This window comes from Magnolia sinica, chromosome 16 (assembly GCF_029962835.1).
Source record: "Magnolia sinica isolate HGM2019 chromosome 16, MsV1, whole genome shotgun sequence".
Classification (NCBI taxonomy): domain Eukaryota; kingdom Viridiplantae; phylum Streptophyta; class Magnoliopsida; order Magnoliales; family Magnoliaceae; genus Magnolia; species Magnolia sinica.
This window is the reverse complement of record NC_080588.1, coordinates 66456008-66471598: the sequence shown is the minus strand read 5'-3', so window position 1 is coordinate 66471598 and position 15591 is coordinate 66456008. Positions and strand designations below refer to the sequence as shown.

The window sequence follows — 15591 nt, the reverse complement described above, 5'->3', positions numbered from 1 at the left end:
TTAATATTCAAATGTGGACTATCCATGATAGTGGCCAGAAGACAGACAATTTAGATCATCTATCTGACAATCTATGAATGTGGGTCCCATTGGGCCACACATGCTAGTGATCCTGAATAGTGACTTACAAGAAACAAGCTAGACAAGGTATGTTGACACTCTCTCACGCAGACACGCAAAAGGAAGCTGAGAAGAAAATCTAAGCAAAGACAATTCAATTCTCACTCAAAAGAAAATTCACTGGCCTTCATCATTGAATTTCTTAAGATTCAATACATCAATCGTCTAAAACTAATACCTTATTTATATGTTCTAATCTAAGAAGTTAAATAAAGAAAGCTTCTAAAACACTGTTTCCTACGATTTATATTACATGTGGATGATCACATTCGTTCTAAACATATCGTTGCGGTTGAGCTGTGGTGGACCCACATTGATGTTCTAGTGAAATCCAAACCATTCATTTAGATGAAGCTGGCCATAAAATTTTCAAGATGGAATTTGAGGTCATCTGTGTTGTATGTGCCATCTGATCCAATTCACCTGGTGTGCCCCACAAGGATAAAGGGAGTGACCAAAACGGAGGCCATGCGCCCATTCCACATGAATATGTAATGACCATACTTTGGGACATATGTGATAATTCCGCGTTGCATCACATTGAAATATTAATTTTTCCATCTATTTGGGGGTTTTGAGCAACTCAAGGAAGGTGCAATTCTTTGTGGAAATGGGAAAGTTCAAGCCGAGCAATCTGTTTTTCGAGAGTTTTGCAGGGAGGATAGGGCAATTTTTCTGCTCTGTTTTCCATTGTTTTTTCTGTTTTTTGCTGAAATGACAGGTGAGGTCCAATTATTTTTGGTGTGGAGCCCACCAGAAATCTAGCTTGTACATTGTCTGTTCCTCATTAACAATGATATAGGAGCATGGCCCTTCTTTTGAATGTATATATATATACAGGATAACTTTATGCAGGTGCAGACTGGCTACTGACAGGTTGACTAGTGAGATTGCTACTGAATTTGTGTCACCACCGTGATATATGTTTTGTATCCACACTGTCCATCCATACAAAGAGATCATTTTAGGGTGAAATCCAAAGAATGAGTCACATCGAAAGCTCTAGTGGACCCCACTACAAAAAAACAATGGGGAGAGCAACACTACCATTAAAAACTTCTAAAGGCCAAAACTTCTAAAGGCCACAAAAAGTTTTCGATCAGGCATATATTTATATTTTCCCTTCTATAATGTCTTTGTTAACTTTTGAACAGGTTGGATTTTGAAAAAACATCATGATAGGCCTTAGAAAGGTTTCAACGGTGGGCATTAATCTTCCCACTATTTTTTTTTTTGTGGAGTGAGGTCTACTAAAGCTTTGGATCTACCTCATTCTCATGCTCATGGCTTAAACTAATATCTCCAAATGGATGGACATTGTGGATACAACACATACAGCATAGTGGGGTCCACAAAACTTGGTGACGTCACTTTCGTAGAGTGAGGTCCGGTGTTATGAAGCGGATTGCGTGGTCTGTAACTCACTACGCTTAGCGTATTGAGTACAATCTGTGAGGTCCACCATGATTTATTTATTTTATCCACTCCGTTCATACATTTTAACAAATAATTTTAGTACTTGAACCAAAAAATGAGGTATATCCAATGTTCAAATGGACCACACCATAGGAAACAATTGAATTGAATGTCTACCATTGAAAAATACTCAGAGGGCCACAAGAGTTTTGGATCAAGCTTATGTTTGTTTTTTTCCCTTCATTCATGTCTGTATGATCTTATGAACAGGTTGGATGAAAAATAAACATCACTGTGGGGCCTAGAAAGGTTTCAACGGTGGAAATCATTACCCCACTGTTTCCGGTGGTATGATCCACTTGATCTTTGGATATGCATCAATTTTGGGCTCAACCCCTTAAATTAGATGGAAAAATGGATGGACGGCATAGATAGACCACATACATTCAACATTGCTCAACTTTGTTTACTTAGTACGATAAGAGTCTACTGAGTAACTCACTATGCAATCTGATTTCTCGTACGGATTGGCGTGGCTGGTGGTCGGTGCTCTATGGGCCCCACCATGATGTATGCATTTCATCCACTCCGTTCATCCATTTTTAAAGAAGGGAAAATTTAAATATAAGCTTGATCGAAAACTTTTTATGGCCTTTAGAAGTTTTTTATGGTGGTGTCACTCTCCCCACTGTTTTCTGTAGTGGGGTCCACTGGAGCTTTGGATGTCACTCATTCTTTGGATTTCACCCTAAAATGATCTCTCCATATGGATGGATGGCGTGGATATAAAACATATATCATAGTGGGGCCACAAATTTAGTAGCAGCTAGTCGATCCGCGCCTGCACAAGGGTCTCTTGGGGTAAGAATTGGACCGCAGCAAGGTATCCTGCGGGATGGTTCGCAGGAGACCATTACTCTCTATATATATATATATATAAATTTTTCCATCTTATCCTAACTAATAAAGATTTATCTTAATCTTTTAACCTTTCCCAAAACACAAGCTATCCACTCATGGTCGGATTATAATCCATAACATTCATGATGTTTATTTACCATCCAACCTGGTAATAAGGTCATGTAGACTTGGATGAAGGGAGAACATAAATATCAGAGTGATTCAAAACTTTTGTCAACAAGAGATTTTCAATGTTCAATCCTCACTGTTTCCTACAGTGTGGTCCATTGAGCCTTGGATTGCTTTCTTTTTTATATAATGCCTAAAAATGATTCGTCAAAATGGAAGGATGGTATGAATGAAGCATATACATCAAGGTGGATCCCATGTAACTCTTGTCATTAAAAACTTATCAGGGTGCACCTCAATGTTTCTGTAATGTTTATTTACCATCCAATCTCTTGATAAGGTCAATGAAGCTAAAAGACAAGTATCTGTATTAATGGTCAATTAGTATTGTTTATTATGATATGGTCCACTTGATGATTAGATTTGCTTTATTTTTGTAATAATGTCCTAAAATGATCTGAAAAAATGAACTGACCGTATGGATACATAATACATTCATCAAGGTGGGCCCAGGTTAACCTACAGTAATGGCGCACAGTATTAGGTGAGGCCGGGTCTTACCTAATCGGCTCTTGAAAGGAGAAGCATATCACCACCGACCTCCATGGTGTATTGACAATACAAGTTTTGTCATATATTTATTATATACAGATCTGCACATCTATTCGGTGAGATCATTTTAAAGGCAAGCTCATTTTTGAGTCATATTAAAAAATTAGGTGGACTACATTATAAAAAGCAATGAGATAATAATTACTATCATTAAAATATTCCAAGGGTCCACTATGATATTTACTTGCCATCCAACCTGTTCAAAAGGTCACACAAGCCTGGATGAAAGTAAAAAACAAAAATACCAAATTTATCCAAAACTTCTGTAACTGCCTAGAAGGTTTTCAATGGTAGACATTCAATCCCCACAACTTTCTATAGTGTGGTCCACTTGAGCTTTGGATCTGTCCATTTTTGTGCTCAAGCCTTAAAACGATTTTATTAAACGGACGGACAGCTTGGATATAACACATACATCATAGTAGGCCCACGTAACTTGGTGACGTCAACACACCACCAAGGTCCGTGGTGAGTGGCAAGCCATGAATCCGTTTCCAACGAAAAGTATGCTTGATTTGTTGAGTCAGTGATTCGGTCACCGGGTAATCCGGTTCGTTATTGGAAGCGAATTGCATCCTACTTCTGTTGTGAAGCGGGTTTCGATCCACGCCGTCCATCAATTTCTCCAAATTAGTATGAGCCCAAAAATGAGGCGGATCCAAGACTCAAGTGGACCATACAGTGGGGATTGAACGCCCACCATTGAAAACTTCTTGGGTCTGGAAGAACTTTTGATCAAACTGATATTTGTGTAATTTTCCCTTCATCCAGGTTTATGTGACCTTATGAACAGGTTGGATGACAAATAAACATCATGGTGGGCCCTTGGAAGATTTCAACTGTTGGCACCATTATCACCACTGTTTCCTGTGATGTGGTCCACTTAAGCCTTACATCTGTATGATTCTTAGACTCATACCCTAAAATGACCTGGATAAATGGATGGACAGTGTGGATATACAAAGGGGCAGTTGCAAGAGGAAAACCAATGGTCCAGATCCACCGGATCAGAGGACCCAGTTGATACTTCGGTTTAGACCCATTCACTGTGGGTCCCCTCTAATGAACAGCCAGGATCTAGAAATAAGCACCAGCTGTGTTTGAGCTTCATCGATAGATGGGCCCCAAAAATCACCATGGTTCTATATTGTATATACACACACAAACGCTAGTCTTGAGTTTACAATCGAATGTAATTTCTTTAGCTGTTCATCGCATTCAATACATATAGTTACAAGACCGAATTCCATTTAGGAAAAAAAAAAAAAAAAAACAAAGACGCAATCATCTATTAAATAACAGCCGTAGAATGGATTCCATGCAGGAGAGATTTGGATGAAGAGACTCTATTCAACGTCGACGAGGTTGCCGTCGATGCTACTGAAGTACTATCATTACCGTTGGTAGCATCGCTAGAAAACGTCAATGAGAATTGCCCAGCTTGCACCGGTGAAGGAGAGAAATACGTCGGAACAGGCATCGTCGGTGGAAGATTCGGCAATGGCGCCTCGAAATTCAACACCTGAATTGCTTGCCTTATAGAAGGCCTCAAGCTATGATCTGGGTGGGCACACCACAATCCAACGGTCATCAAACACTCCATCTCTTTCTCATCAAAGTCTCCCATCAATACAGGATCTACAGCTTGGAGGAGACGTCCTTTCCCATACAACTCCCAAACCCACTCCACCAACCTCACCTGAGATTCTTCTGCCTTTGGTTCTACCGGCCTTCTACCACACCCGATTTCCAGTGCAACTACTCCGAAGCTGAAAACATCCGATTCTTTGCTAGCCTTGCCGGTGATAATGCATTCAGGAGCTAAGTAGCCCATAGTCCCAGCCAAAACCGTCGTTTGCAAGCCAAGATCATGGTCTACAAGCCTAGCTAGCCCGAAATCTCCGAGCTTGGCATTGAAGCTTGAATCCAACATCACATTGCTTGATTTTATATCACGGTGGACCACACACTGCTCCCATTCTTCATGTAGATAGAGCAATGCTGAGCTCAGCCCTAGAGCAATCTTGTATCGAACGGTCCATGTGAGAGAGCTCTTCTTGCCGAATAGATGAGTGTCAAGGCTTCCGTTTGGCATGAACTCATAGACAAGAAGGAATTCGCGGCGTTCATGACTCCAACCGAGGAGTTGCACCAAGTTCTTGTGTCTCAACCGGCTGATGATCTTCACTTCTGATACATACTCCTTCTTCCCTTGTTTAGACCCTCTGGAGATTTTCTTCGCTGCAATTTCCAAGTTCAAATCGGTCAAGAAACCCTTGTAAACACCTCCAAATCCTCCTTCTCCAAGCTTCCCTTCTTCTGCGAAGTTGTTTGTTGCTAAAACCAGCTCCTTATAAGAAAACCTCTTGGGTCCTGTACCTTTTTCAAAATCATCATCCATTGGATCATCGTCATCAAAATCTAAATCTTCCACTACTTCTTTCTTTATATTTGCTTTTCTCCACCACAAACCCAAAACTAACCCTAACCCAAGTATCAGTACTACAGCTCCTATGATCAACCCCACCACCAGCATCTTAGAACTTCCACCATCTTCTCCAACCTCCACAACCAAATCCAAACTAGACGTGAAATTCCAACGTCTAATCAGTTGGGTGACGATACTAGACCCACTAGAAGCTGAGAATCCTGCTATCACCTTCTCAGGCAGGAATGTTTTTAAATCAATCTTGTAAGTAAGATTCAATGATCCCGTATCATTAGGAACTTGTGGGTCTTTTAAATGAACATGAAGATCGTTAGTAGTACCATTGTATGAAATTCTGGCACCCAAGATATCGCCGCTAACCATGGTATTACTCCATGTTTGATTTGCCTCCGAGACGATGGAATTCACATCGATACCAACATGGTTGTTGCTTGGATCCCATGCATCTTGAAATGTATCAAACTCTACGGCGACAATCTGGTTCGTCGAACTGCCATTGGTGCTTTGGTTGAAGAGGCCTAGCCACCCTCCACCTGAATTAAGTGGGATTCTTGAATTGGGTGATGCTAAGAAGAAAGCGAAGCCGCCGGAATTTGAGTTATCGAATCCGTTCTGGAATTGAATTGAGAATTCGAAATATGTGGTGAAATCTGTGGTGGCATTGGTAGCTGGGTCCCATAACTGTATGGCTTCTGTGTACTGAGCACGGCCTGTGTTGTTGAAGACGTTACCACCAAACTCGTTGTTGTTGAGCCGGAGAGTGCCGCTGTTGTCGTTTACAGATGCCCCATCGAAGGTGGAGATGTTTCTATCATTGGGTGAGAAAGAGGTGAAGGAGAAGGTTGCAGGTGTGGTGAAAGGGAAGAGATGGAGAAAGATAAAGATGAAGACTGTAATGGAGGAAGGTTGTTGGGCCATCTGGATTTGTAGAGAAGCTGGCCTAGTTGGTGTGAGGGAGATGAAGGGTTGTGTGGCAATTTATGTGGGAAATGGCTGCGCGGATTGAGTGGTGTTGTCCACACCATCCACAGCTGTGGTGTGGTGATGTGCTGGGCATGTGGCCCCACCGTGATGTACGTGTTTTATTTCCACGCTGTTTTTCCATTTTTACAGCTCTTGTCAAGGACATGAATCCAAAATTGAAGTAAATACAACAATCAAGTGGGCCACACTACCAGAAATAGTGGGGATAATGGCAGTGGTGATTGAAACATTCTGACCGTCCATCCTAATGTTTGTTGCCATCCAAGCTGTTGATACGGTCTTCCAGACATGGATGAAGGAAAAGCACAAATATCAGCCTGATACAAAACTTTTGGGGCCCAGGAAGTTTTTTTTATCGTTGGGTTCAATCATCACTTTTTTCTTTGGTGTAGACTATTGGAAATTCTTTTGTAGTTCATTTTTGGGTCTCTGTCCTAAAATGAGATGAAAAAATGGATGGACGGCGTGGATATAGAGAAACATCATGATGGGCTCCACAACGCCCAACACATCACCACACCACCGGTGGGGCTGGCGTGGGCAACACCACCTGATCCGAGTACGCGTACGGAAGTGGCATGCAATATCGTTTTTGACTTGTTGAAAATTTTAGGCAATATTTGACTTTGACTTTTCCCATTCAGAGAGGTGGCGGACTGACTCGGTCAATCACGCGGGGATTGGGTCTTGCTCCTGCTTTGACCGACTCGGTCCAGCGGGGGCTCTGTGGGGCCCATCATGGTGAATGGGTTTTATCCACGCCGTCCATCTATTTTTTCAGATCATGTTTGGATAAAATCCCAAAAACGGGCAAGATCCAAGGCTCAACTGGACCGCCACAGGATGAAGCGGTGATAATGACGCTCACCGTTGAAACCTTACTAGGGCCCACTGTGAATTTCATTTGCCATCTAACTTATTCGTAAGGTCACATACACTTGTGTATGAAGGGAAAAGACAAATAAAAGCTTGATCCAGAACTTTTGCGGCTCTCAAACTTTTTTAACGGTAGGCGTTTAATCTCTAGCGTGTGGTCAACTTGACCCTATAACCTTCCTAATTTTTAGGTTCGTATTCTAAAATGATCAGTAAAATTAGATGGAAAGTTTGGATAAAACTAATACATTACTGTGGGCCCCACAGAGCCACTTCCTGGACCGAGTCAGTGGAGGGTCAGGAGCAGTCCGCTTCCTTTTCCCACCGCTTATATCGACGTGGAAATCCACTACGGTGATCAGAACCGTTGATCTCGTCTATACCACGTGGACAGACTGTAGTCAAAAGTTTATTGAGATCAGATAATCCTAGCCCTCTGATGGTTTTAAACTTTAGCCATTGAATGTCTCCAGATTTGAAACTTCCATTGTCATGGTTAATTAGAGCCCATAAAAAGTTCTTTTTTTATAATATTTGCGTAGGGCCTACCCATGTGGTGGCCTACAAGATCAATGATTCTGATCATCCTAGAATGATGCCACGTGTACCGTGTAGATGCTAGGAAAAGAAGATTGACGTGGTAATGCGAGGTCATATCTAAAAGAAGACTTAGAAAAAAAAAAGTCGTTTTGCCTCTGTAACGACTCAGCATCTAGCGTGTCCGCCACCACCCACTTGGACCCACATCCTCATCGTTGAATTTTAGAGTTGTGCTAGCCATTGAAAATTTTCTTTTTATTATTTTAAATTCATCTACAGGGTAGTGATGCTGACAGCATCTGTTCAGCAGACAGTGGCCCGTATTGTAGAGAGTCCGCAGCATGGACGGTTCGATCATTGGAACACTGAGTAAGTGGGCCAGTGGACAATAAGAAACGCTTGATCCTGACAGGCCACAGAGGCAAAACAAATTATAATAAATAGAAATCTATCTTTTCTGTGCTCTTGAACTAACATATGATTAGTGCCATGCTTTATTTATCTAGGCCGTTGAACAGATGGGCCATCATGGATGAGGGATGCCATGTCCAGGCCTAGGGCTGTCAATGGACCAGGTTGACTCATCTGGCTTTGGGTCATGGCCCATTTGAGGCCGGGCTTTGGGAATTTTAGGCCAGTGGTTTGTGCCCGGGAATAAAGTCCTCTATTAATTGGGGAGAGCTCGGGTTGTGCCTCAGAGCCCGTGGACCCGATTCCTTATGGTTTGAAATTCGAAGTGCATTTTTGTAATACATCAGGCATGGTGGTGCACTCAGGTACTGATGCGAATAGCCTGTGACCCCAGCCAACAGGAAGTTCCTTTAGGCAGAAGCTGTGTGGCCCACCTAAATGCCCGTGGGAAGTCCACTCTGTCCATCAGTTTCACGAACTCACGATAGTACAGGAATCCCAAAATGAGGCAGATCTGAAACTCAGGTGGGCCACGTCTCATGAAACAGCAGGGATTGAATGGCCACCATTGAAAACTCTGTAGAGGTCACAGAAGTTATGAATTAGGATGATATTTATGACTACAGTTCTTCCCAGTGGTAAAATAACGTATGAACGGTTTGGATGGCATATAAACATCATGGTGAGCTCTAGGAGATAACTACTTTAAATCCACGGAGTTCTCTTAACTCGTTGCAGAGCTCCCTCAGGCATAAAAGCAGGAATAATTTCAAATAAATTGAAAACAATTTGATTGACGATAAATAAAATAAAATTATAATTCTTTAAATAATGAGCTTGACAGAATTTTAGACTAGACTCCAACTCAAGCACCAACGTGACTTATTATTTATAGACGACCTGCATTCTTACTAGACTTGATGTTTTTTGGCCAAAAATAATGTGTCCAATTTAGTCTAACCACATTATTCTTTTTACTTTTTAAAGCCCTTTTCATGTTGAGCACAACTTCTACAATCAAAGGATTAAAAGTTATACTTGTGGTAAAACTTACTATCTGTGGTAAAAATGAAATTAAATAGAACTTTCGACCGTTAATCTAACGTAATCTTGCAATTTCAGCATGGGAAACTTGGTATAGTGGGTTGGTTGGCTTAAGTAGGTTCTCCTATACCAAAATTATATATAATATCTTGAAAAACTCGTTCTAGTTTGTGAGATACGACTGATTTAAGATTCTGACAGTTCGGATCATTTCCGCTTCCGATTCGACCTTCTCTAGTCCATCTTTGCCACGAAACTGTCTGCAACCTGCTGTACATCATTGATGGTGTCTCACTATATGAGTCTCAAATCCATTTGGAACCTGTGAAGTCTCAATTTCATTTCGAACCTGCCATGGTCCATACGGCATTGATGCTTGAATGTCAAGAATAAGTTGCAGAGGATCCACTACAAAATAAGCCATGTCTTTTGGGAATGTAATTCCGCAGCAGATGGTTTAGCTCGGATAAGTAGTTCCACCTGGAGAGACGAGTTTTGCTAGATCTACTGATCTCCCAAAGGAAGTGAGAAGATGCTTCAAAATCGAAGAACATGTAATTGGAAACATCCGTTAGATGTGATTTGCTCTAGATCCCCATCATCCCATTGTAATAGATATGGTCTGCTATGTTTTGGTTGGTGGGCAGCCGTACTTTGAATTAATTAAAGACTGTAAAAAGGTGGACCATTTTTCTCATTTTTCATTTTGTATAAATATTCAGGGATTCATGGTGGGACCTCTTTCCTTAAAATATATTGGAAGTTTATTGACATGTAAGTTGAGATTGTACAGTTGAATAGCTAAATTGTTAGGAGTGTACGCTCGAGCGACACAACTACACAGCGAATTCAATAGAAGAGGTAAAATAGTCGAAAATCTAACAGCCCGCTTGAATCAACCATGATAGGGAAGATGGGCCTCTTCACCCTTTAAAATGATGGCGGCTGATAAGATAACCTCGATCAAGTTGATCAAAGACTCCATGGCCTCCCTCCTCTCTCTCTCTCTCCTTTCTTCTTTCCTCTCTCTCTCTCTCTCTCTCTCTCTCTCTCTCTCTCTCTCTCTCTCCCTCCAATGTGGACTGTGATGAGAGAGAGTGATAAAGAGGCGTAGCTTGAAAGGGAGGGGTAGCATGGTCGCCCATTCCAAAGAAAGAGAGCACCATGCATGCTGCTTGAGCCCCACCAACAAAAATCCTCTCCAAGGGTTAGGATTGTCTCCTTTGGTTATGATTCTTAAAATGTGGCCCATCCAGGTAGCCCTAACCAACTGATAAATGCTGAGTGAAAGAAAGCGGAAAACATTCAAAAGCTTCTAATACAGCCCGCAAATACTATACAATTATTATTTTTTTAATTTTATTTTCAAAGTAGGAAAATGGGATTTGAAGAAGAGAGTAGAAAAAAAGGGTACATGGAACATGTGTGTACTAAGCTCGGCACACAAGACATAAGGGAAATGAGACTTGGAATAGAAAGTAGAGTACATGACTACAGAGCCTCAAACTTCAGTTCTGAGAAGAATGTGAGGTTGGTCCACCTCCTTATGTGTGTTCAACAGGAATTTAGAAGAAGCACCTCCAGAAGATCTCATCGTCCTTGATGTGTTGCAGCTAGTGCATGAGCAACAGCTATGGTCCATGCATTGCTGCCCAAGGTTGGTAGTGTTTGTGAACTGGCACATGTCCATGGGAGGTACAAGATACATTGGCACAGGCATTTTCGCTGGGAGACTCGGCAATGCAGCTTCAAAACTCAGCACCTGGATCACCTGCCTTATAGAAGGCCTTAATTTCTGATCAGGGTAGGCACACCAGAGCCCAACGATCATCAAACGCTCCATCTGTTTCTCATCGAAATGGGCACTTAACCTCTCATCAGCTGCATCAAGAAGCCTACCACACCCATAAAGGTCCCACACCCACTCCACCAACCTAACCTTCGGTTCCTCCATCTTGGGCTCAACAGCCTTTCTTCCGCAGGCAATTTCCAAGGCAACGACTCCGAAGCTGTAAACGTCGGACTCTTTGCTAGCCTTGCCACTGGTAATGCACTCCGGTGCAAGATAGCCCATTGTTCCGGCAAGGACTGTTGTTTGTGAGCCCAGACCATGATCAACGAACCTTGCGAGACCGAAATCACCGAGCTTGGCATTGAAGCTTGAATCCAACATCACATTGCTAGATTTGATATCTCTATGCACAACACATTGCTCCCACTCTTCATGAAGATAGAGCAATGCTGATGCCAGCCCAAGAGCTATCTTGAATCGAATGGTCCACATGAGAGAGGTCTTCTTGCCAAAGATATGCGAATCGAGGCTCCCATTAGGCATATACTCATAAACCAGAAGGAATTCACTGTTCTCATGGCACCAGCCTATTAACCTTACAAGATTACGATGTCGCAATCGGCTTATGACGGTGACCTCCGATACATACTCTTTCCGGCCTTGGCTTGACCCTTTTGAAATCTTCTTTACAGCTACGATCTCATATGTCCCATTACCATCTAAGACGCCTTTGAAGACCCCACCAAATCCCCCTTGACCTAGCTTCCCATCTTCACTAAAATTCTTGGTAGCTGAAGCAAGTTGTTTATAAGTAAACCTCCTCGGCCCAGTTTCTTTCACAAACTTATCTTCCATGGATGAATCAAAGTCCTTCATATCTCCATCTCCTTTCTTCTTCCTTCTCCAAAACATCACTCCAAAACCCAATCCTGCAATCGAGACCAACACCATCACAACGAAGGCAGCCACCCAATGTCTCTTCTTGTGGCCTGCTTTGTTGTTTTTGTTGCCAGAACTGATGGAAGATACAAGGTCCCATGATAGGATCTTGTGGAGTTCAGTTGATGATCCGGTCGCAGCGGAGAATCCGATCACCACCTCATTTGGCAACACCTCCATCAAATCCAAGCTGTATGATAAGCTTGGGATGCCATCATATGAATCACCACCATATGTTAGGTACACGTAGAAGTTCTTCGCTGTCGAGTTGTAGCCAATCCAAGCGGACCCAATTTCACCGCTTTTGATATTGCTGTTCCATGTCATGTTAGTGACGGAGACGATGGTGTTTACGTCGATACCAATGTGGTTCGCGCTCGGGTCCCACTCATTCTCAAACGTGTCGAATTCCACAGCAACGAGCCTTGTTGATGTGGCATTGTTTGTGGTGGAGTTGAACAGGCCGAGCCATTTCCCAGTTGAGTTCTCGGGCAGCTTTGAGCTGACAGGGGCCATGAAGAAGGCCAGGCCGTCTCCAAAATGGAGCTCATCGAGGCCTTTGACGATGAACCGAAAGTGGGTTATGAAGTCAGCGGCCATACGGGTGGCCGGGTTCCATATTTGGATTGGGCTGGCATAGATGGCCCGCCCCGAGCTTTGTAGTAGGTCGGTGTCGGCCTGGTTACGTGTGAGCTGAATGACGTTTTCGCCTGAGGGGAAGGCGTCACCGGAAAAGATGATGTCAGGGGTATTTGGGGTAAATGAGGTGAAATTGAAGATGGTGGAAGAGGTTGAAATGGGAAGGAAGGAAGAGAGGAGAGAGAAGAAGAAGAGACATGATGAAAGGATCTTGGCCATTACTTGGTGCAAAGGAGATATGGGGTTTGTTTGGTTCGGCTTTTAAGTGGAAGATTTTAGCAATGGAGGGAGGCAATGTGGACGGATGGATTAACGAGAGGAGGTTTGTTTTCATCTGTTTGAAGTCTTTCTTTATCAGGTCGAGATAGGAGGCCGGTTTCCCTACAAGCCCATGTAGAAAAAGCTTATTGTTACTCGCATTCTTATTCAGCTGACTGTAAATGAATATTCACCTGCTTGGACCGTATTACCTGTTGTGTAAAATGTTTGATTAAAAGGTATTTTCTATTTAAAAAAATATATAAAAGGTTTGTTAAAAACTTGGGTTTTTAGTGTTTTGGGAATAGTCCTCTGTTGGGAATGAGAGAAGAAAATTTTGGGTTTATTAGTGTTGAGTAACTTACTATTTGCTTGGTAAATCCGTGGAGTACTTAGATTTGTGTGTGTTGATTGATGTCTTAAATCTGTAAATCAATAGGTCCGTCAATGAAATGTTCGATGCCATCAAGCGGGTTTCGATGTGCCATCGTAAAAATTCAGAATTTCTCGTGTTGGTTGTTGGACACTTTAGGTGTTTTGCTCGATGACATTAGATGAATTTTCGATGATATCGAAGACCTGCTCGATGCCATCGAATTTTTTTGAAAAATCTATAATTTATCGCTAGAACGTTTTGGTTTTTAGTTCGATGACATTGAAATGGTTTAATGCCATCGACAGTTTGTTAATGCCATCGAAGTCCCATCGAACTATCCGGCAAAGTTACGCAAAGTTGTTTATCTACGGAATTTGTTTCTGATTCTAATTGTGATTCTCCCAGAGGCTATAAATATGGGGGTGTAATTAGGATTAGGGTGTATCTAAGAACTTTCTAATTCGTTCATAGGGTTTTCAAGGGCTCTTAAGGGGAGGTTCGAGGCTTGTTCGAATTGAGTATTCTATCTCTCTTGTAATTTCTGCTTTCATTGTGATATATGTCGCTTTGTGCCATGATTTTTTTTCCCGAAAGAGTTCTTCCACGTTAAATTCGCAGTCTTGGTGATTGTGTGATTAGAATACTTCTGTTTGATTCATCTTTGTGCGTTTCTACAATCCTCCAACAGTGTGTTCCAGTGCGAAGCACTGAAATACACACGCTCTCACTCCCATTGGCTCGGTGCGAAGGCGTGGGCATATGAGGCAGTGTGGTTGTAGAGGTGCTATGGCGTACTTCGCACATGCACATCGTGTCACATATGGGTTGCTCGCTCGTGACTTTACGCGAACCGGTGTATGCGACAATGGATATGAGTCAGGTTGCTGGAGTGTTGTGGATAAGATGTCTGAAAGAGAACTCTCCACCTTATATATGGGCTGGAACCAGCCATTTAAGAGGTGATGTAACTTCTCATGCAGTATTAAACCGAATTATGTAGAAACTACGGCAAATAGCTAGCTCAACGGTCATAAACGGCTAGTCACTGGGTCTAAACGGCTAACAACTGGGTCTAAACAGCTAGCATGCAAGTGATTTTCCTACATGCAAAACGGTCATAAACTACTAAATAACAACTAGTTTTTCACCAATAGCCAAAAACGGTCATTTGGAGTTATGAATCTGGACCAAAACATCTAGCGACGCCGGCCTATATAAACAGAGCTTCGATGGTTCATTAGACTATTACCAACTACTCGAACCACTCTCTCATATGAACCAACTAGTAATAACTAAGTGTTCTCTGATCAGCCAGCAAGGTTCAACACAAACCTTAGCCATTAGCCTGCAAGTCCTCAATTAGAAACAAACTAGTATAGTGGTCTAATTACCAAGCAATTTCTTTTCTAACTCTCTCTGATTTGAGATTTTTTCTTTAAAAGGTTTTATCTGCCCACAAACTGTATACACATAGTTCCATTAGTGATTTTTTCTTGTTTGCTGAACCTAAAACCACATATTGGATCATCGTATCCTATGAGCTATTTATCTACAACCTGTTAGCTGTCTCAATTACTCTGAGAATGAATGAATAGCACTTTAACAATGGCATGGCCACACGTGCTTAATCCTATTGTTAATATTTTTTATTTCTTTTATTATTTTACAGAAATTATAAATATGTAATTTAAAAATATTAGCTAAAATTAGCTGGGCAATGATCACGGGCTCAAATTGGCATTTGTATCCCATCCCACGGGAGAATTAAGCGAGCCCCACAAAGATGATGATGGTATGCACAAAAAACCAAGTTTATCCAACCACTTGGTGGCCCACACCATAGAAAATAATTTACAACCATTCAAAAACCTTCAAATTTGTATGGTGGCCTGCATGATAGTTAGATGGGCCTGCTTTTTGGCACGTCTAAATTTAACGGTGGGCCTAACCTGCTGGCTTAGACATCTCTGTCAATGTAAGACACACTTCAGGAGGTGGGTTCTACCGTGTCCTCTTCTTCTAATGGAAAGACAATCATAACCAATCAAAAGATGGACTTGAAGACGAACCATCGAACATGCTATGATTTTTCTGTCCACAGATTGA

The 15591-nt window shown here is 41.9% G+C and overlaps 2 protein-coding genes across 2 annotated transcripts; both read right to left on the bottom strand.

The window, feature by feature from the left end:
• Positions 1–4468: 4468 nt before the first annotated feature.
• LOC131228907 (L-type lectin-domain containing receptor kinase IX.1-like) lies at positions 4469–6544 on the bottom strand. The gene has a single exon (XM_058224745.1). It carries the CDS (start codon positions 6542–6544, stop codon positions 4469–4471), a length of 2076 nt encoding a protein of 691 aa, XP_058080728.1.
• Positions 6545–10982: 4438 nt separating this feature from the next.
• Positions 10983–13070, bottom strand: LOC131228905 (L-type lectin-domain containing receptor kinase IX.1-like). Its single transcript, XM_058224744.1, has one exon. It carries the CDS (start codon positions 13068–13070, stop codon positions 10983–10985), a length of 2088 nt encoding a protein of 695 aa, XP_058080727.1.
• Between the last annotated feature and the right edge of the window lie 2521 nt (positions 13071–15591).

Bases quoted from the DNA above. Each gene is read 5' to 3' on its own strand.
- LOC131228907 (XM_058224745.1), bottom strand. From the start codon at position 6,544: ATGGCCCAACAACCTTCCTCCATTACAGTCTTCATCTTTATCTTTCTC.
- LOC131228905 (XM_058224744.1), bottom strand. From the start codon at position 13,070: ATGGCCAAGATCCTTTCATCATGTCTCTTCTTCTTCTCTCTCCTCTCT.